Below are 23,139 nucleotides of genomic sequence, written 5' to 3' on the forward strand. Positions count from 1 at the left end.
TATTCCTGAAACTTAATGCTAATAGTGTTGGTGTTATGCCCAGATTGTAAAAACCCCAAAGAGGCCACCAGGAATCACAACCTGCTGTAATCGCATGAGGGTCTTTATTCAAGCTCGAGCTCGGGCCACCAACCTTCCTGATGGAGGAGAGTGAACCCCCAGGTCTAAGCGAACTGGGGTTATAAAGAAAAAAAAAAAAACCACAAGCAGGGTCTCCAAGCCTTGGCATTACATGAGAGGGTAAAGGAATGCTGTCCTTCACACCTGATAACATTTATTCAGACAGGGGGGCAGAGCCATGCAGCTGGAGAGGGACCTTTGTGACCTGGGAAAAGTAACTTGTGCTATCAGAAGCTGGTGTGTTTCTACAAACTGGTCACAGCTGTCTGGGAACGCTTAATTGTCTCTTTTCCATAGTCCCAGAGTGGGCTTTTATCATTTCAAGGATATTAGCCTCTGCTTCCTTCAAGAGCAGGACCCTTCTGCACAGGAGAAATGTTGGTTGTTAATCAAAAGGGGGTGTGCATTTCCGTGATGTGGAGGCTAGAGTATGCTGCTTTTCATCTGTTCTCAAGGCTGGAATTTGCTCCCCCCACCCCAGGGAGGTTGTCAGGGGGGAGGGAGTGCTAACTGCTCTGGCTCCTCGAAGAGTCAGGAGAGTGTAAGATCTGATGTGCAGGTTTCCCCTGTCTCTTAATTGGAAATAATAAATTCAAAAGACCTTTGTAAAACAAGCAGTTTTTAAGATTCAATTCAGCAGAAAGCAACATAAGCACCAAGAAAAGCCAAACACTGCTGCTGTACTGATTCGAAGCAAGATGATGGCTTTTCCCGATACCAAGAAAGTCCATCTCCCTTCCTGTAGACCAGGACTTGCACCCTTCCCAAATTCTTCATCCTGTTGGTTTATGGCAAGAGTTTTATCCATAATTTAGGGCTTGAGAGTGTCCCCTTCTCTGATAAAGTGCTCAGCAGGCTACCAGTAGCTCTCCAACTCTTCTGAGCTGTGAGAAGCTGGGTGAGCCACCAGCTAGTAGAAAAGATACCTCGTTGCCTCGGGCTTTTCTGTAACCCTTACGAACTTAAGAGCACATCACACTGCAAACTGTAACAATCTGGTTTTTTACACAAAGATCTTCTCTCTCTCCTTCCCAGGACCAGAGCTTTTGTTTCCCTCACACCTTGAGAAAGCATGCTCACCCACCCAACTTAGGGCAACTGTAGATCAGATAGATAGTCTAGGAACGAAAGGACTGCCAAGCCGGCACCACCAGAGGGCGCCTGGGGTCAGCCTATGGCGTAAGGCAGAGGGGCGGGGACGGGGCCTGGGGCTGGGTTGGTGCCCTCAGGAGGTGGGGCGAGGGAGGGAGGAGGTGGGACTTGGGTAGAAGGGCGGAAGCAGGCCTGAAGGAAAAAGGCCCCAGGGACGGCGGAGAGAGGCGAGTGGGCGGGGCCTGAGAAGGGGGCGGTGCGCAGGGGCGGGGCCGAGTCTGTAGTTGGTCGCCTCCGGCATCTGCAGGAGTTTAAAGGCGCTAGGACTCCGGGGCCAGGGATGGGGTTGAAGCGGGAAACGCGGGTGACACCTTTCCCCTAGCCACAAAGCCCTCTTTCCTCACTTCCGGCTTTTTTTCCAATTCTGGTGGTCTAGGATGCTCTGAAGGGCTCCCCACCGCACGTCGGCCAGCGCCCCACCCTCAGGATGTGTTACCTATTGCGCGGTCACCACCGCCGTCACAGGCAGCCTCAACCCCGCCCCGGCCTACCCGCAGCCCTCTGGCCTTCTTCCCCCGCACCTGCCCGCACGCTCCCGGGGCCCGCAGGTGCGGAAGACCACGAAATTCCACGCCCCGCGGAGAGGAGACCCACCAGTTCCCGAGACAAGAAGGGGAGACACGGTCGGGCAGCGCTCCGGGACAGATGTGTCAGGTGCGTGCGACCCCTGGCTGCACGGCGCCTAGGGACCCGAGTCCTCCGAAGGGACGGGCTTCTCTCCAGCGCTCTGGGGAACCCAATGTCCCCCATGAGGCCAGAGGTGCGCACCACCCAGTTTAACTGCCTGAGAAACAGAATCCGCAGAGCCTTTAGAGGAAGGGCTCCTGACCTGTTAATGAGGAGTCTCCCTGCTTAGAAAGGCCCCCACGGTAGAAGTCACCTGATTGTTCTTGAATATTGTTAAATTTGAGGTGAGACATGAATTGTAGTAGGGGACTCAGTGCTTGTTTCACAACGTGCGCAGGTTTGCTTCAGTTTATTCCCACAGGTTTGACAGCATCCACAGACCCTCACAGCCAGTAAGAAAATAAGCCTCTGGTTTTTGTGCATCGATGAGCTGAATTTTGCCAGCAGAAACTGTTTCCTATCCGGTCTAACCAAGGCAGTTTACAAGTCCAAATTTTCATTTTTATCTATTTATTTATCTCCAGACTAACATTTTAGGCAAGAAGCATGGAGGTAATTCACGGCAGGCCCCACTGCTGCAGGAACCTTGAAGGAGCTGACATTCTGTCAAACACCTTTTACTCTAATGGACTGCACACCCCATATGAAACAACTATTCGGCCAACTGCTTCACAAGACAGGTAAAACAAAAGTTAGAAAAACGCAGGAGAAAGATGTCGTTGCATTCATGAATTTTTCTATAACACATACACGTGAGCACTCCCATATATCACATGAAGGAGAAGGCAAAACATGAGTAAACTACATGGTTAATCTGTTAAAACTGGAAAAGGGCTGTAGGCTATAACAAGGGAGACATATTCTTCCACTGCATTCTACAAGTGTGTGTGTGTGTGTTGCTAGGGACTGAGTCCAGACCATGCCTGCAAGGCAAACACTACCACCAACCTACATTTCCAGCCCTGTTCTAGAAGCCTAGGATGGTCCTTCCTTCACTTGGAGAGTGTTTTAATAGAGTTCTACAGTATTCACTAACAGCCTGCCCACCAACACCTTCTGCCAAGAAAGAATCCCAGAATTGGTGGCAAACATGATGCTGTGTTTTGTTGTAGACCTTTCGCTCCTCGTGACAGCCATGAATACAGTAGAACTGTTACCCTCTTTCACCTGTGATATATGTAGGGTACAGACACATATTTCGCCAAACTCTGTCTCAGCTACACCCCCCCCCCAACCCTTTGATTTACTTGATTTTTAGAGGAAAAATAAGTCTCTGTTTTCTAAGTACTTTGTGTAGTTGTGTTCTTCTAATTTCACACGGCCAAATCCCTAATAATTCATGTAGAAGAGGTTAGGTAGATAGATGTCTCAGCTGGCACAGTGCTGACCACACAAGCCTGAAAATGTGAGTTTGATCCCTAGTAAAATAGGAAGCATAAAAAGGAACATAAAAAGCAAGTGAAGGTGGCATGAACGTGTCACCCCAGCGCTGGGGAGGCAGAGACAGGAGGAGCCCTGGAATCACTGGGGCTCAATAACTAGCTAGTCTAGTAAAATCTGTAAACCCCAAGTTCAGTGAGAGACCCACTCTCAAAAAGTGAGGAGCGGTCAAGGAAGATGTTTAATGTCAACTTGTGGCTTCACAATAGAATGAGTAGAAACACACACACAAACTTGTTTCTTTATTCTCACACACACAAACTTGTTTCTTTATTCTTAGGGAAATGGACAGAAAGCCACCTCATCTCAGTTTAAACACTTCCAAAGTAGGCCTGGAAAGATACTTCATCTGTTAAGAGCACTTGCTGTTCTTCCTAAGGACGCAAGTTTGGTTCTCAAGATGTGAGTCTGGCTCCCATATCCTACATTAGGCAGCTTGTAACCACCAGTAATTCCAGTTCCTGAAGATACAGTGCCCTCTCCTGGCCTCCTAGGGCAACTGCACACACGTGTACCATACATATAGTCATGCATATACACACACTCATAAAACAAAAACCTTCCACACAGGCAATCCATTCTACTTTTGGAATGATCGATGATCATTTTGAAAATGATTGATGATCATTTTCTTTGTGGTGTTTCTAAAAAGACTTTTTCTTTCTTGTAACTTCTACCTGTTTTCTCTGGTTTTTCAGTCTGAAACCTGTGAAATGATAAGTAATTATTCCCATGCCTAGAGCTCTTCAAGGGTCTCCCTCAGGGTCTGAGCACCAACACTGGTTCTCCAAGACACTGCTCTTAACATTTAGGCTCTTGCTGTCCTGGTCAGGTTTCATGGATCCATTTCAATTTATAAACCTGCTCTTTGCAAAAGAAATTTTTTTTTCAGGGCTAGAGAGATGTCTTGGCTTTCAGAGCATTTGCTGTTCTTACAGAGGGCCCAAGTCCAGGTGCTAGCTCACACTCTAGCTATATGGAATCTGATGCCCTCTTCCCAAATCTCTTAGCACCAGGCACACATGTGGTGCACATGCATGCAGGCAAAATACTTATTAATAATAAATATATAAACAGATGTTTGACATGTTCAGTGCTTTTGAAAACATTTGAGACAGTTAAGTGCCCATGTGATCAGTTATCCAGAGTGTGAGAGGCCATTTAAAGCAGAACAACCATTCCTGGCTTCTCACAAGCAAGCCTTGCTTTCCCCTTTATTTCATGTGAGCACTTTCCTGCTATAGTCTCCAGCACAACACCAGGACGACCATGTGCTCCTACAACCCATCTTCTTAATGCCTTCATAAGGAGCCACCAGGCAGCCTCGAGAAGATCCTTTCCCTCGGCGTTCTGGATGCTCTGGGAAGTTTCATCAAGACAACAGCAGCCTCTCCACACTGTCATACCCGAGGCTTGCTTCCAAACAAGTTCTGGGTCAATGACTCTCAAGGGAAACCACGGGGCACTCACCAAAGCAAAACAAAACAACAGAAAGCAGGAGCCCCTGTGCGCCAGGGAATCACTCCTCCTAGTGATAGTGAGAAATCAATGTCCTGGTGTACGCTAGCTTTCAGAAGCTTAGTTTCTAAGCACAGACACAGGCATGCCCTTATAAAATGGGACACATTTTTAGTTAATTTGGCAATGTTAATGTAGTATACAATTATACCAGCCTACTTTGTTTTTTATGCAGTGGACAAAGCAGTCAGAGTACATTAAATCATCTAGGGATAATCCTAGCAGCTTATCCCTGTAATTTGAGCACTTGGGAAGCTAAGACAGTACCACTGAATAAGAACTGTTGTCATGAGTTCAAGGCCAGCGTGGGCTTCCAAGTAAGACCCTATCTCAAAAAAAAAAAGAAAGAAAGAAAGAAAGAAAGAAAGAAAGAAAGAAAGAAAGAAAGAAAGAAGAAAGAAAGAAAGAGAGAGAAAGAGAGAAAGAGAGAGAGGGAAAAGGAAAAAAAGAAAAATCACTTGAGAAGCTTTGTGAAAACATGTATTACCAGGCTTCACCTATATGTATTCTGGAACACAGAAGAAAGGCAGAACCAGAGGAAGACTGGGTTAGCAGAGCACAGTGTAAACAGTAAGAGAGTCAGAAATAGGGCTCTGGCTTACCCAGTAGCCACGGAACACTGCAACCTTTACACCTTACTTCAATTACTTCATTCACTTGCGTGTTTTAGAACAATTACAGCAGCCACTATTTTCTATCATCTCATTTGTAATCCTTTGAGAATGTTAAGTTAATAAGCAACGCGTCGCTTTGTTTTGTTTCTATTGAAAGTTTTCTATTGAAAGTTTAGAGAGTAGGAACAGTTTGGTGGCAGAGCTCTTGCCCCATGCATGAGGAAATCTAGATTCGATTTCCAACATACACACACACACCAAGTATCTACAATAAAAGGAAATAGACTGGGCATGGTGGTTCACTCCTATTAATCCCAGCATTCGGTAGACTGAGGCAGCTGAATTGCCATGAGTTCCCTGCCAGCCAGGACACAGAAAGATTGCAGGGGTGGGTGATATGGGTCACTGCTGGTTTAGTCATTACCTCTTATTTTAATGTTTTTTTTTTTTCTGTAACTTTCCAGTGTCACCGCGTGTCAGTACCATGATTGATTAACGTTTCCTTCTGGCTTGCCTTCTGGGACAATGTAATTTATTGGGGTCAGATATTGAGAAATTAACTCATTTATGATTCAAATGTAACTTTACAAACTTAAAAATTAAAGCTTAGCTTGTCATTAATCACAAGTGTTTAATATTTTCCCTTGTCATGACCCCTAAACCATGTGTGTTGATCATAGTCAGAGCTGGGGAGAGGGGAAAGGTCTGACAAGCTACTTGCCAGGACCCCAGAGCAACTGTCACCAAACTCTCCTAAACTGGTTAGTGTAGAGCTTAGGACATGTTCTCTGTAATGAGCCAGGGCTTTACAGTTTCATCATAGATGCTCAGATCTGTAGCCATGCATAAATGAAATGCAGCATTCCAGTAAAATACTATTTTCAGAACAGTTAGTAGGTCCGTGGGCCATAGCTTAGTAATTGTTTATCTCAAAATTTCATTCAGTTCTATCTTAGCAGTTATGTGCGTGGGTCTGTGTGTGGGTGTGGATGCTCTAAGCCATGTACTGTACCATCTCAGAGGTAGCTGGCAGCTCAGGCATCTCCAAGCTCCACTCCATATCTCTGACTGCTCCCCTACACTCTCATCGTACGGCCCACGGGGCTCAGGAAGCCTTCACGAGGCCTAAAATCCTAAAGAAGCGAACAGGATTCTCAGTGCAGTCAAGCAGCGTCAGTCTGTCGTGTCTCGCAGGTATCAGGAGCTGAGGGAGGCTCTGCCACAGTGCAGGCTTCGGTGGGGTGCCGATAGAGAATATGGTGGCGTGCTTCCAGTTTCCCTTCCCGAAGAACACAGGCCAAAATGTGAACCTCCCCGTCTCATGAGCAAAGGACACCAGCATTACGGATTTGGCGGGGAGATCTGGCCAAAGTAAGTGACCATTTCTCATTCTTACTGTTGGTTCTCTGTCAGTGTGTCTGATTCTAGACGCCTTTTATTGCTTATAGAAAGATACGAACAGGAAAACGGGCTCTGTGCTTCCCGTCGTGAAGTCAGCAGAAGTCTGTGGGATTCGCTTTATGCAGCTGTCATGTGAGACATTGAAGCACTGTGATTAGAAACTCTGATTAACTCCCCCTCACTTAGCAAAAGCAAACGAGGGCTGAGAGGTAGCTCAGCTCTTATGAGCACTGGCTGCTCTTCCAAAGAACCCGGGTTCGGTTCCCGGCACCCACGTGGCAGCTCACTCTAGTTCTGGGAGAGCTAACACTCCCTTCCGAACTACACAGTTACTATATGCATGTGTTACAAAGATGCACATGTAAACACATACAGCCACACACATCAGATAAAAATTTAAGTTAAATGAGATAAAAAAAAATAGAAGGAGGAGATTGGGTTAAAAATGGTTTAGCTTGAGCAAAAGCTAACCCAATCTGTACAGACATGTTTTCCAGCTTGCTCACCAGTCTTTACAACAGTATTTGAGTCTGCAGGACACTGTTTGCTGGTTGATTCCTATGTGTCTGGGGTGAGGGACAAGGAGGTCAGAGGACAACATTGAAAGTTGGTTCTCTGCTTCTGCTATGTGAGTTCTGGGAACTGGTCAGGCTTGGCAGCGGGCACTTTTACCCACTGAACTCACTGCCCGCTCCTATTTTTAAGTAATAGATGGTAAAGTCATTCATTCATCAAGGGTGTTCAAAATACAAAACTAAAGGCCCCTAGGGCTGGTGATGTGGGTGTATAATCTGACTAAGAGGCTAAGGCAGGAGGATCAGAAATTAAAGGCCTGGACAACTTCGTAAGAAAGACCTTGTCTAAAAGTGGAACATGAAAGGAAAAAAAAAAAAAAAAGATTCCAGATATAGCTCAATGGTCAGTGGTAAAGAACTTGTCTAGCATGCACAGGGCCCTAGATTTTAAAAAAAAAAAAAAAAGCAAGCAGCAAATTAAATTAGATGCCACATTATTTGCTAAAGGTTATTATATTTATCCAGAATGGACTCCATAAAACTACGGCACAGAGCCACCTTTCCTGCCTTATCTAACACTCTCAGTTGCCTGGTTTACTAACAGTCTAGGTAAAGCATGTGAAAGACATAAATTACAAAAGATAAGCCACCGATAGAAAATGAAATGTAATACAAGGCCATGTGCAGCCAGTGATCTTCTCTAAGCATCAACAAATCAAAAGCAAGATCCCACAGAGACCGAACAGGAAGATTCAGACACATCAGACCTTCAAGGCTCCACTCTCAGAGAAACCCTGAGCTGTGCTGGTAAGTCTGGAAGCTGGAAGCTGTCGCTCTTCCCGGGAGCCTTTGAGACATTGCAGATCTATAGAGCAGGGATTTGACCCCAGATTTGTTTGATGCTAAACTCCCAAGTGCTACCACCTGTTCCATTTATTGATTCACTTATTGTCTACTCCATAACTTGAATATAGCAAGCACTGGCTTAGCACCTGGGTTACAGTTCTTTGAAGACGATAGCTAAGTAAAACTCTCAAGGGATTTTGACCAAAACTCACTCAGCCATAGTGTGCACGCTTCGGAAATTCTAAGTCGAGTCAGACATCTCCCAGTTCATCTATTCACTGAAAGAATAGAATCAACATAATGAAAATGTGTAGTCTTGTTTTCACTTTCATAAATGCTTATATTTATAAGTTTGGTCAAGTAACATCGTTGAGTTCTCCAATAGAAAAGTAGGTAGACTCTTCACTAAACTGCTGTCAAATGATAAAAACTATTAAATAGACCTGTAGTACTGTCTGAACTAAAGGATCTGGTGAACTATTTCTTGGTCCTCTTTAATGGTAATGATGGTGGTACTTGAAAGTTAATGTGACTACATGAAGAAAAACTTAAAACTGTGTAAAAAATAAAAACAAATTCAAAATTTATCACCAGGAAGAAACAAATAATAAAAAAGGAAAACCATATGCCATTAATAGGAGCCAACCAAGGAAAGAAACTTGCATGTGACTTATTCCAGACTCTAACTTAATGTCTACCAAGAAGGCATTTGGAGCCAAGCAATTCTTTATCCCACAGATTCTAAGATGCTTAGCTTCCCTGGCTCTTCACCTCTAAACAACAATCAGCAGTGACAAACGGGGCAAAGCCACCACCTCACACCCCTGTGCTGTCCCATCCTGTTTAGGGAAAACTTCTTACAGCCTTAAAGCACTACGTTTTGTATGCTCTATATAGAAGCTCTGTATAGTTATGGCTGTGTTCCCCTGTTCGTCCTTCGCTGTCTCATGGATGTGCCGTCCTTTTGTAGAACTCCATTGAGTTTACTGTGCTGTCTTTTCAGAAAGCTTCCCATTGAGCAGTATTACTATATGACACAGAACAAGAAGAGCGACGTGTATGGAAACGACTCTTTGTAAGTCCTGGGCAGGGGCTGCTTTATGTGAGGTCACAGAGGATTAAGAGGAAATTAATTATTTGAGAAATTCAAAAGCCCTTTTATAGAAATAAACCTCCCCTTCATATTAATGATCACTAACACCAGAAATCAGCACTAAGCAATGGAAAAAAACAAACCAAACAGGCTCTGTGTAGTCTTTAACTAGCCTGAGGAAACTAAAGACTAACGGACAGGAGGAGAGGAGGCCGTCACCTCAGGCCACGCCCCTGCCTTCCTCCTTCTCAGTCCAGTAAGAGCCTGTTAGATGTTTATAACAAGTCACTGGAAATGCCAAGGGTCCTCAACACAATTTGAATTTGAGTTTATGATGAGAGAGGCTGTTATGATCACCTAATTTAAATAAAATCCCTGTCTCTTTATAGATAGGGGATACTTGCTATCTCACCTACAATTCAAAGTGCTGTCTCCATCACATTAAATTGTTTTGAAATGGTTTCTTATGTATACTGAAAGACCACTACTTTATTTTCGACTAAAAATAAAATGCCATCTCCTTAATGGAGCCTAGTTCCACATTCAATGAACATACAGCAACAAAAGAGACCCTGAAGGAACACTTGCACCCTTCAGATTTGTCCTAAGAAGCGAATGCAATATAGGACTGAGCCACTAGAGGGAGCCAAACTTTGTGTTTGCTTTACTCAGAGATGGCAGAATTAATGGGCTGGTGTCAAGAAAATGGTGTCTCTGTACATCTGTTACTTTGGTTGTATCTTTTAAATTTTTTAATATTTAAAAAAACATTTCATCTAATGTTTTCATTTTGAAACAAGTCTATTTTAGTCATGAATTATAGCAAAATTTGTCACGTGAGAACAATTTTAGATGACAACTCATGTTTTAGTTACATAAAGTTATCAGTCTAGCAACACTAAATCCTTTGGATTCACATATCCGTCACTTCCTGTCCCCACTTTATGCCTCTGTAACATAGCTGAAAGACAGAAAAAGACTGCTTTTTTTAGTTCATACCCACAGAATACAAATCAAGATCAAAAGCATTATGGCTCAAGCGAATTGTGTTTATAATGCACTATGATAGTATAATACAGTTATGTGGCTTGCTGCTTTCTTGTGAATATATCCAGAATGGAGGATATCTAAAGCAATTAAGAGTGTATTCTATTTTTCTCATATATCTTATTGCAAAATAATAGCATTCTGGTTATTTTCTGCACCCGAAGTCTTTCAGAGTCTATAAGCATGGGCTGAAAGTGACAGTATCAGCGTGTAACTCTCTCTTCAGGGGCTTGCTTCTAGCACTATGGCATTCTCTCCTGGCCTGTGGCTACAGAGTAGTTAGCAAGTACATCAGAATGAACTGCTCAGAAAGCCCATTCCTCTGGGAACTTGGTTGGCTTTGTTCTCTACCCTCTGGTGATTATGCAATATTTACTGTCATGAACGAGCAGCCATGGGCAAAGGGACAGAGCATAAGCAGTATTTATATATCCTCCTGGCCAGTCCACACGGGTTGCTTTAGGACACACCGTTGCATCACACGTGATGGCAGGCTCTCAGGACTGTCTGGCTACTGCCTGCCTATGACTGTAGAGCTGAGAACAGGAACCTTAGCCCCTGAACCTTCCCTGCAAATAAAAACTGCAAAAGCTTTGGTGGTCAGGACTAAGTTGGAATCCATGGGAAAACCAACCAGTAGACAACCAAGAGATGAAAATAACAGTGCCTGTGTCTTATCATTGTGCAAGGCAATAAAAAATTGCCAACATGTCAACATGGTTTAAGCACAGAATATATCTTCATATTCTTAAGTTTTTAATAGGAACTCAAGTGTTTAAAAGCTCCAACTTAAATTATGACTTTTTCCTGTTTCTATTCAAGGCTACCCAAACCACCTAATTCAGCAGTAAGGTAAGTATATACTTTATATTTTCCTCCCCATTATAATAAAAGAATGAGAGCACGGCTTCTGACTTAGATAGGTCTGAATACAGAGGGAACTTTTCCTGACAGCTGCATTTGAACTGTTGGAGAACAGTCTGGAGAAGCCCAAGGCACTGGTGTTCTGATTTCTCTCCCCTTAGATCCAGTCAGTCTTTCTAAATACAAATGTACTTTAGCATAGTGTTGGGCTTATCTACATATTTGAAGTTTCTCTGCATACCCTACTCCCCCTCCTGTGAGCCTCTTAATGTCCATGCAGCATGCTTTTCATAGCAAATGAACCCCAGTGATGCACTGTAATTAATGAGCCCACACTTCAGATCTGATCACTTGTATACACTGTCCTTTTCTGTTCCTGGATTGCACCTCGAGCATGGGATTACGCTTAGGGCACGTCTCTTCAGGTGCCTCTTGCCTGGGACAGCTCCTTAGAGTTGACTTGTTTTGAGAATCTTAACAGTTTTGAGGTTTATAGAATATTTGTAGAAGGACCCCAAATGGAATTTGGCTGAATTTTTTTTAATGGTAAGATGGGTGCTGTGTTTTGGAGAGGAAGACCACAGGGGTGAAGTGCTATTTACACACTGTCCTGTTCCACTTGATTTAGTGCTGATGTGACCCTTGGGCAGTGGACTTGGGAATGCTCACAGGCTTCCTGGCTGCAGTTACTCTTTCTGTCCTTCCTTCCCCGTTGTGCTCTTGAGAGAGTTGATGTGTGCAGATGGCATCTGGAATTCTGCATTAACTTCCAAGAGCAGAGCATCTGCATAAACTGTTTGGTGCTGGGCTGTAGCTAAGATGGTAGAACACTTGCCTAGTATACACCGGGCCCTGGGTTTGATTCCTAGCATGTGCCTAGAGGCAACGGCGGGAGATTATGAGTTTAAGGTCATCCCCAGGTATATAATGAGTTTGGGGCCAACCTGGACTACATTAGTTTCTGTCCAAAAAATTCCTTTCTGGTATTCTGCATGGGAATTTTACATACTCTTGTAAAAAAAAATGGTGTTTTTTTTTTTAAATAATAACCTATTTCAAACTTGTGGGTGTTTGTCTTGGTTTAGGAACTCAGAAAGGGAAAGACCTTTGTGTCTTGCACTGGCTGTAAGCTGCTCCTTGAATCTGTTCCTGTATTCTGTTAATGTCTCCCACAGCGCGGTGGGCCGTGGGCAGTGTTACTTTTATCACATACTCCCTTCCTGACACATGAGATAGCTCTGGGCCATCTTGTTCATTTCCTGCCCACTCCCCGGCATCAGCCGGGACCTTGAGAAACAGAGCCCCTTTCATTAGAAACTGGCATAAGAAACTGTGTTTGAGCAGTAGGTGCTCCTGGCCACCAAGTTCTCTTACCCCTAATGGAAATCTTAACATTTTAAAACTGTGTTTCAGCTAAAGTGAAAAGCTAGCTACTCAAAAAGCTGTCAGAAGCCAGGTCAAGGGTGGGGAAGCCAGATATTAAACAACAACCTTTGATGGATTTTTGTTTGAGATTTTTAACTCTTCACAAAGTGTGAGAAAGGAAAAGCCCTTTGGTGGGGTTATATTTCTTGAGTCTGCGTACTAAGACGCACAGCACCTCAGTGTAGGCAGGGTTGGTCCCTTCTGAGAGCTGAGGGGAATCTCTAGCTGGCCCAGGGCCTGCTGGCATGCAGATGTATCCCCTCAGCTCTGACCCCACATGGCATTCTCAGTGCGCCCCTCCCTATGTCCAAATTTGACTTTCTTTTAATCAAACAGCCCTCAAATTAGGGGCCCACCCCACTTCAGTATGACCCCCCTCTTGCCCAACTACATGCACACTGACCCTATTTCCAAATTAGTTTACAATAGAACGCTTTGGGGTAGCATTTCAACACACAGATTTTTGAGAAGGAATACAATTCAACTGTAACATGGGTCTTGTTTTATTGGGTTCTACTTATAAACACCATTCTCTATTCTGTGGCGCTTGCCGTCTCAAATTTCCTCCTGTTCAAATAGCTCCCACACTTCCTCTTAGCCTGAGCCAGTTCTCTAAGAAATAGCAAACTTAGACCCCTCTGTCTTTTGAACATTTTTCTTCACTGTGCTATTTTGTTTTAATTTCAAAAGTGTGTGTGTGTGTGTGTGTGTGTGTGTGTGTTTGTGTGTGTGTGTGTTTTGTTGATTGCTCAAAGAAACAAGTGACCTGGGTTGGAATTCCTAAGACAATGGATTACTAAGCCAGATGCTCAAAATAGTTCTGTAAAAATAAAATACATACATCTCCTTAAAACATGAAGTGGAAGTTAAAAGCAACAAAAAGTTCTTCTATGCTTCCTACAAACTATAAAATTAATATATTGTCTGTTTTATCTTAGCCATTTAGGAAAACTACTCACTAATATAATTAAGTATGATTATTTTTCAAATTAAATTAGTTTTGATTTATCTAGAAAAAGTAAGATTTCATTGTTTTGGTAGTTTCTATAGAATGCTATCTCTGTGAGTATAGGAAAGGTGCTCTGGGCCATCTCCCCAGGATTAGATCAGCATGCACCACAGCAAACACTGGATGGGTTCTTTACTGTCCCCCTTTGTCTGTTTTTATTTATTCAATGAATCGTAGAGAAATCTGCTCACCTTATCCAATTGACCATCCCTACCATACACATATAAGCCGTGGCTCCGTGTTTCCGACCTTTACATCGCCTAAGGACCTTTACACCGGCATTAAAGCTCGTACCCAGCAGCCTTTTCCTCCTACGGTGCCAACCAAGGCCTGCGATACAACCGTTCTGAAGACAAGAGGTACAGTGTGACTTGAAATCAAAACTGTATGACTTCCTATCATTGGCATGAATTCAGTCATAAAACCAAAAACTACAAGGAGAGCAGCCGATGTAGTGGCCTAGCACCAGTAGGTTAGGCAAGATGCCCAGCTGACCTGCAGTCAGCTGAGGGCACGTGACTAGTTACCCCAGCCGCTGCAGACACTCATGGCTGCACTACATCTGTAGTAGAAACAGGATCTCTCTCCCCGGTCTTACTGCACCCATAGGTCTGGTTAACTAAAAGCCCACTCTGATATCTTAAGAATAACTGCTTTGTGTCCATTTTCAGGTAACCCTTACAGATATGAACTGCTCGATTTTCCCATGGATTCAAAGAAAAAAGCATTGACTTGGCCAGGTCAGGCTGTATATTATGATGTAAGTACCCTTTCAAAATGTGTGTTTAAGGGGAAATTAATTGTACCTGATACACTTATAAAATACACAAGATAGTGCTGGGGAGATGCTCAGCAAGGAAAGTGTTTGCTGTGCAAGCATGAAGCCCTGAGTTCTGATCTGCGGCACCTACATAAAAAGCTGGGATGCAGGGCAAACTTAGCCAGACTGTCCAGCTGAATCAGTAGTGAGAGACCCTGTTTAAGGATTATAATATGGATAATGATAGAGGAAGACACCCAGTGTTAACCTATGGCATGTACACACCCTTTAACATACACATGTCCACCCCACCCCCACCCACATACCTGTATGTACACAATACATGTATCAGACACATAAAAGATCACATAGTAGACTATTCATCTTATATCTAGACGAAAAGTGTGCCATTCTTAGCTTTCACATTTTCTTACTTTATTAATGATTTCACATACTTGTGATAGTTATGGGACATCTCAAGAGGCATAAGACAAACATGGTTTTGTGTGTGTGTGTGTGTGTGTGTGTGTGTGTGTGTGTCCTTCAAACTACACTGGGGAAGGGCTGGGGAAGGGCATCATTTCACATCCTTTGTGCTCTCTAACTGCACCCTTGTGATAAATCATATATTAAGTACTTTAAGTGATTCCACTAAGCAGAGAAGAACTGGAAGGTTTGTTTTTAGAGAGATTCATCAGCTATTTTCATGCCAGTCATTAGTAATGCATTTGTATCAGAGTTTAAGAGAAAACATAGTATGTTACATTTCTGCACACAAATCTTTTGAGATAGATGATTTCAATCTTACAGTAATTTTCTAAGATTCTATCACCAAGCCTGGTTTATAGATGGGGACACTGAGACTCAAAGTTTGTGACTAGGCAGTGATTACAGAATTCAGGTTTGTGGGGCTTGTCTCTGCTTTTTACCCTGTACCATAACTCCATATGGATAAAAATGAGGCATTTTCAAACATTAGAGAGTATATCTAGGCATTTGAAAATAACAATAGCTAGCATTTATTGGCCAATTAGTTTCTAAGGGGCAATGCCAGGTTCCTCCACATAGTAGCTCCTTACACTCAAGACTTTGTGAGCTAGGCGAGCAGATGATAATGCAAGGTGGGAAACATCTGAGCTTTACCTAGAAAACCACCGTGGCAGGCCACATGCGGACACTGCAGTGACACACGGCTGTCCATAATGTAAACAACTCCCATTTGTGATCTGAAGTATGTCTGAACCCTTTACACAACCATTTCAACTGGAACTCGCTTTTTATGCCCTTTAAAAATGAGTTACTTTTTAAAAAACTATTATTTTAAAAAGTTTTGCAAATAAAAACATCACAGGACCTCTGATTCTTTCAGAAAAAAATCTATCACATAAGTAACATAACTATGAGGTTGTCCTGGTGAGCACCCCATTACTTCATGTTCCCATGGCCTCTATCATGTGCTGTCTTCATGTCACTCCCCTTTGGGGTCCTCTTTGCCCAAGTGGTTATGAAGCCCAGTGAGGCAGTGAGGCAGGAAGGCCTCTGAGCCAGCCTTCTCCCCTCATCTGCTCTTTCCTCAGTAGACCCTCTTCCACAGCCTTCCTGCCTGTCTAAAAATTTCTCATTTTCCAGGGCTCAGCACCACAATTTGCTTCTATTGAAACATAGTTGGGATCCAGTCAGGAGTCCTTTGTTCTGGTTAATAACTGTCCTTTGTCAGCATCTCCTGTCTCAGTGATAGGGGAGACATATTGTTTCTTTTCAAGCTTTGATTAACTGTCTGTATGATTTCATTAAAGCTGGCCTACAAACATGAAAAGTTTGGGGGATGAGATAAAAGCTGGAAAATATGAAATAAGTCCATCGGGGATTTTCTCCGCTAACACCTGCTATACTCTATAGCCAAAAACCTTCCACACTGGTTGTATAGCTCATCAACTAATTACAACTCCTTCGAGAAAAGAACATACTGTATTTATATCTTCTACAGTGTCTTAGGGGGTGTGTTAAGTATTTGTTTGTTTATAGCAGGATTTCATGTAGCCCAGGCTGGTATTGTACTTGACCTGTAGCCAAGAATGACCTCAGACTTATGATCCCCCTGCCTCCCTCTCAAGTACTAGGATTCCAGGTGTGTGCTGCTGCACTGGTTTTATGCAGTGCTGGGGATGGAACCCATGCTAGGCAATCACACTACCAACTCAACTACATCCCAGTCTCTTCCATATTTGCTCTATACAAATATTTTCCACGGGTTTTATTCTTTTTCATGTTTCTAATATTTAATCTCTTTTGTGATCTGTTCTAATTAGTCATCATTTTTAACTTTTTGATCATTTTTCAAACCATTCCTAACCTTAATAAAAAATTTTGCACTCCACTAGGTGGGGGGTACATCCTGGTTCATCATCTTTTGTTTATTTTTGGCTTTGTGTGTATGAGTGCTTGCTTATGTGTGCAGTGTTCGTGTCTGGTGCCTATGGAAGTCAGAAAGTGCACTGTACCCTGGAACTGGAGTACAGATGGCTGTGAGCCCTGTGGGTGCTGAGAACCAAACCTGGTCCTCTGCAAGAGCCACGGCTAATTATAACCTAAGCATCACCCTTTACTTTCTGTGAACTCGGATAGTGCCCTCTCCTCTCCCATGTCCCTCCTCTTGCTACTTGACTGGGAGAGTTTATATAAACCAATGATTTTTTTTGTTTGTATGGTTGGTTGGTTGGTTTTTGGTTTGGTTTTGTTGTTGTTTTGGTTGGTTGGTTTGGTTTGGTTTTTTTTAAGACAAGGTTTCTCTGTGTAGTCCTGGCTGTCCTAAAACTTACTCTGTAAACCAGGTTAGCCTCAAACTCACTGAGATCTGCCTGCCTCTGTTTCCCAAGTGCCAGGATTAAAGGTGCTCGACCAGCAGTGGTGTGTATATATGCACATGGGGTCAGAGAACAATTTCCTGGTGTCATTCTCCCTTCTTCCAAGAATTTTGAGATGAAACTCAGGCTGTTAGACTTCCTGGCAAGCATTTCTACCTACTAAGCCATCTCCCTGCCCTGGGGCTATGTTCTGACAGAATCCTTTAAATGCCACCTTGTCCTTATCCTCTCTGACATATGTGTGAAGCTCATACTATGAGCTCATAAATAGAGTCACACTAAAATGCATCTAGCCAAGTTTACATGCACAACTCTTTAGAGAGTTAAAGATACCGCTGTATATTTAGAATGGCCATTATATTTGAATTTGAGTGACTTAAGGTTTCGTCAGCTGTGTCCAACATCATCAGTTTTCCTTTCAGGGAGAGAAGACAAAGAAGCAGCCATTTTTGGCTAAAAGCAGCCAGCAGTACACAGAACCCTCAGGATGTCTAAGGAAACTGTACTAGCAATAGAATATCCAGGGACAAACTCCAACCAAGGTTCTCAGAGACTTTTAGAAGAGATATTTACATCTTTGTGATAAAATATGGTTATAGTTACAGCTAACATGCCTGGCTTGAATATTGTAATTAATGAAGAAAATGACCTCAACTGGTGCTTGCTGGGACGGTGAAACAGTCCTTATTCAGGTATATACAATCAATAACAGCAATCTTTATGTTCATATTCTAGTTTCCTAAATGTGTTGAGAAAAACAAGCCAGTATTCTACCCCAAACCTCCTAAAACCTTTGCTCCTAACTCCTCTGTGAATCCATGGGATACGATGAGCTCTGCAAAGGACGCTAATATACAGAGAAATCTTGAGAGGTCTCACTGGCTCACTTCATATGCTCACGATTTTACAGGTATGAATTCATGCCAATACAGAAAATGAAAACAAAAAGGGACACTCAACAAATGCTATCTATGGCAAGCTTCCATTTTCTGATGTTCTCCCGTGTTACTCATTATAAATACGAATCCAAGTTAGTGGGAGAACTCAGTTTCTCTCTTAAGTGTGTAACTGGGAGGTAGGGCTGGCTTATGTTTTATTGGTTCTGATTTATATGATAAAGTGGGTAGGCTTTCCTATTTACAAAGTAGTTAATTATCATTTTTCATTTACTCGACAATGTTTCCATTAAGGTCTAGGTCCTATGAGCCCCCTTGAACTGGATGATTACCATGAAAAGGAGCTAGCAGAGCTAACTGGACAGATAGGATTTGACCCACAGCCTGTAAGTAATTGCAGTCAACTCTCAGTTATTTGGGAGAGATTATCCAGGCCTCATCTCCTCGCTCTTCCCAGGTTTTATGTCTTGTGTATTGGTGGCCACCTAAGCAAAAGGACAATCTAGTTGGTTTTCAAAGAGAACTGAACTTACTGGAACTGATTTGGATATTCTTGTCAGTATTTGGAAAAAGAAACTTCTTCATAGTATTATTCATTAGACATGTTTTCTATCATGGTACTGTTGATAAAATAATTCACAAAAGAGTAGCTTACAGAAAGTAAAACTTAACTAGTGACTTCATGATTTCTGAACGATTCTGGATCTCTACAGACTTATGTATCTTACCATTCCCATTACTTTTGAAGAAATGACTGACTTCTTCCTGATAGTCACAATAATTGAGGGTTGGCTGAATTACAATCAAAAGCCAATAAGTTTTTTGCCTATATCAATAGACAACTGATTATATAAATGGCTTGAAAGAAATTATCAAGTACTGTGATAAAATATACGATCTGTTAGACCAATTATATAAAGAATGTGAAGTGACCTATATTCATGTGTTGATTTACTGAATGCCTAAATTGTATTCTCTGTAAATATAAATTTTGAAAACATAATTTCCAAAGCTATAAATTGTGGAAATATATATAATATAAACATATAAAAATATGGATAATTTTTAGGTCAGAACAAACACTTTATTTTATATTAGTTTCAGCATTTGTTAAGGGGATTCCAAATCAAACACCTGGATTGGGTCCATAGCTCTACTTTATCAGCCACCCAAGGGCTTCTAATCGTTCTGACTCTGTACTTGCAATGGGCACTTCCTGTTGGATTAGTTACAGTTCTGACACTGATGTGGGCTCAACACGCATGACTAACTCCAGGAAAGCATGTGTTAGTGGTGACAAAAATCCCTGTGAAGCTTCTTAATGAAATGCAAGTCCTGGAGGCAGAGATGTTGTTCAGTTAGTTGGTAGTGTGCTGCCTCCGCATGCATGAAATCCTGGTTTGATTTCTCAGCACTGCGTAAAGCAGGCCTGGTGGAGCATATCTATGACTCCAGCGCTTGAAGACCAGAGGTAATTGGTCCAGGAGCTGAAGGGCATTCTCAGCTGCGCATCAAGTTCAAAGCTAGCCTGGGATATATCATAAGAAAAAAGAGTACTAAAAGCTGTTGCTCATGTGACAGATACTATTAAAGTCTGATAGCCTATTTTTAATGACAAATTAGTGAAACATATCAGGAAGCTGGGGTCTTTCTTTGCCACTTATTTACTAAAGCTTGACTAGCTAAAGGTTATAACAGTTAATGATCCAGTCTAGAAATACCTCCAGCTAGGACAGTCCAGAAGGATCATCCTCCATATTCCTTTAGTCTATGTTACTGTTGCTATTTTATCACCACTCTTTTTTTTTTTCAAACATGGGGTATCACGTAGCCTAGGCTAGCCTCAGATTTTCTATGTAGCAAAGGATGACCTTGAACTCCCAGTCCTAGTTCCTTAATGTGTGGGTTACAGGCTTCTGCCATTATGCGGTTTTATGAAGCACTACAAACTGAACCCAAGCTTCTAAGAAAGTAGTATCCCACCAAATGAACTCTATCCCTACCCGTCCCCCAAGACACACTCTCATTACCTTTCCCCTGACAGAGACATGCATACCCTTCTTTTTGATATTATACAAATTTTATATTTTATTTGATATTTTATTATATTACACTTCTTTTAGCATATTATAAAAATCTTCAATCATACAGAAATAATTTTCATTTAAGACCTGTCTACTCATCAGCTAGACTCTACCATCATTGCTTAACTCAGTCTTTTGTATGATCTATTCCCTCTAACCACCCATCAATAATTTTATTATTTTTACATATTTTAAAATATAGACCTTAGTATACTTTATCCTTTAAGATTTGATATGCATACCATTTACCTGAGTTAAAATTTTGGTTTTCTGTTCTTCATTCATTGTGAAATATGCATGCATTAACACTGTACAAATCTTAAATGTACATCTGTCAAAACAAAAGGATATAGCTTTCACTCAAGCCTCTGCCACAGAATAGAACACATGCCCCCTCTCCTTTCTTCTCCACATACATAGCTCCAGTAATAATATCCTAAATATGCTTCCTATTTTTGCAGCTTCCAAGCTTGACTGCATCCATACTTTTAAATCATCTCAAAAGCTCACACAGACAAGGCAGTGGGTATACCTCAGCAACAGCATGTGTCACAGACAGGGCAGTGGGTATACCTCAGAGGCAGAGCATGTATTCGACGTGTGCAAGGCCCTGTGCTCAGTCCCTAACACTAGTAACAGACACAGACTAAACACCTCAGACAGTGCTTCTCAAAGCATTTAGCATGGCACCAGCCTCAGCAGCACCCAAGACACTTGTTAAAATGTGTGTTCCTGCGTTGGGAGAAGGGCTCACAGTGCACGAGTTTGTTCTCTTACACCCTCCCGAAATGAGCTCCCAGACCCCACTGTAGACTTTACAAGGCTTGGTCTTAGAGCTAAAGTTAGGAACTGCATTTTCTGCCACCTCTGAGGTGACTGTGATTGCCGAGGCTCTAACCTTCCCTAGATGATTTAAATAGCTGCTCAGGAGATAGTCAATGCAATCTTGATTTCCTAAGTTTTTGTCCAGTGAGTCCTTTTGTATCTTTGAAATTTTGAGAGCTGAGAATTTCCACACAGAAAAGCTTCTCTATAGCCAAATAAAACATATATTTTTTTCCATTTTACCTAAAGCCAGTAAAAGAGAAAGATGTATTTATTTGTGCCCAAAATTCAATGTCTTCAAATAAATACCGAAGCATCTTAGTCTGTGCACCTCTCACTTCTGCTTACTGAGATAGTGAAAATGAGTATGAAATTGGCCAGTTTGTAATTATATCATTATATTACTATATTTATTAATTAATTTCCCCCTTTTATTCCACTGGTACAGCAAGAAAAATTCCATCCTGCCTTAAAAACTACTAGACCTTTGGATGGTCGAATTGCCCGACTTACTCAGAACCAACGACCTCTGGAGGCTACGGTGCAAATACCACCTCCCTGTCCAGACTGTACCCCTAGAGTTTTGTGTGCTTTTCATACATTCATACCCACTTCTGCAGAAATTATGGCAATGAATAATAACCTCCTGTCTGGAATAACCCATAAAAACCAGGATGTTGAAGAGAAGATTAAGGAAGAGCAAGGCTTGATGTCTACCTGTCCACTCCCAACTTGTTATGAATCTAAAGACTTGACTAGTCTCTATGACCTACAATCATTTCCAAAGATCACAGACACTAAAAAGACAGATGATTTGTACTGGAGACAGCTGGAGATGAAGCCCCTCCCCATATCCTGCTCTAAGTCAAACCATTACATTGACTATGAACCACTTAAGTCTGCCTACCGTGACCCATATGCTATGTGTCCAAACCCTGTTCGCCTCAGTAAGTCTAATATTCTTCAAAACAAAGCAGATATGGCTGACTTCACTTTTGACAACTTTTTAAGTAAACCAGAACTTTTGGGCATGAACATGGAAAGCAATGAAGAAACAAGACCTCTTTTAGATTGGATCCCTAGAGCTGGAGTGCCCAAGCATCATTCCAACCTGCGAAATCTTAGGAACACATTCTCAAAGTCCATGGCACAGAAGCGTCTGCATAACTCCATTCAAGAAGAACAAAAAGACCTCCGAGATAAACTGCAGTGTGGGATGAGACATCAATTTTTTGGCTACAATGGCCATCATTTCTATAATTGAGATTCCCTTGAGACCCAGTCTCTTGCAAGAAATAAAATGTCACAGAGTGATGTGCATTCGGCTGGATTCTGTTTCTGTATTAAGCCATAATGGCATTAATGAGGTTGTGTTTTCAAGAATTTAAGTTAGGATCTGGTCAGAGGGACCAAAATAATGTCCTGACTTCTCAAAACATTTAAGTTTGTCAACAAAATATCAGAGCCAGAAAAAAAAAATAGTGTTTAATCTCATCTTCAAATTATACTCTGAAGTTTTCCAAAATCATGAAAATCAATGTGTAGACAAAATTCACATCATCATTTTGTGAGAAATGAAAAAATTGAAAAAAATCAAATATTGAAGATTTGACAGACAGCTATAGAATGTATCATGTTTTAATAAAATTAGTATATCAACAATCTCTTTCTGTAAATGTTTTCACAAAATAATGGGCAAAAAAGGTAAAATTAATTTCTCTGAGTTCAAGGCTAGCCTGGTCTACGTAAGTGAGTTCTAGAAGGACCCCAATCTCAAAAAGAAACCCAGCAAAGCAGAGTGGGGTAGAATTCAAAGCCTCAGTTAACTGAGGGTGGACTGGCTCTCTAAGCTATCTACAGTCAATAAAAGTATGTCAACAGTCAGTGGGAAAGATGAACTCTGAATGTTCTGCGTGTACACATTATAGGTTATATGTTTCCTTCCCCTTAGCCTTCTGATAGAAAATAGTTATTTTATATGGATAAATTATTTTGTGACGATCCAATTTATTAGATTTGCAACTTTGGCAAGAAAAGGT

General features: G+C 42.0%; 1 protein-coding gene and 1 pseudogene across 2 annotated transcripts in view; one reads left to right on the plus strand and one right to left on the minus strand.

The window, feature by feature from the left end:
* The window catches only part of LOC110296336 (pre-mRNA-splicing factor 18 pseudogene), a 34,570-nt pseudogene that overhangs the window by 5,039 nt on the left and 6,392 nt on the right, over positions 1-23,139 (minus strand). The window lies entirely within an intron of this gene.
* Spmip4 (sperm microtubule inner protein 4) lies at positions 1,545-22,754 on the plus strand. Its single transcript, XM_021165816.3, has 10 exons — positions 1,545-1,926; positions 2,424-2,579; positions 6,666-6,842; positions 9,237-9,308; positions 11,196-11,225; positions 13,849-14,030; positions 14,343-14,431; positions 18,031-18,205; positions 18,486-18,577; positions 21,549-22,754. Exons 2-10 carry the CDS (start codon positions 2,446-2,448, stop codon positions 22,362-22,364), a joined length of 1,767 nt encoding a protein of 588 aa, XP_021021475.1. The 5' UTR covers positions 1,545-1,926; positions 2,424-2,445; the 3' UTR covers positions 22,365-22,754.

The sequence above is a fragment of the Mus caroli genome, unplaced genomic scaffold (assembly GCF_978045245.1).
Source record: "Mus caroli unplaced genomic scaffold, Mus_caroli_1 scaffold_7, whole genome shotgun sequence".
Taxonomy (NCBI): domain Eukaryota; kingdom Metazoa; phylum Chordata; class Mammalia; order Rodentia; family Muridae; genus Mus; species Mus caroli.

Coding starts and splice junctions, on each gene's coding strand:
- Spmip4 (XM_021165816.3), top strand. CDS start 2,446: ATGGAGGTAATTCACGGCAGGCCCCACTGCTGCAGGAACCTTGAAGGA. Junction 2,580..6,665: donor CCAACTGCTTCACAAGACAG/GTAAAACAAAAG, acceptor CGTGTCTCGCAG/GTATCAGGAGCTGAGGGAGG. Junction 6,843..9,236: donor GGCGGGGAGATCTGGCCAAA/GTAAGTGACCAT, acceptor CTGTCTTTTCAG/AAAGCTTCCCATTGAGCAGT.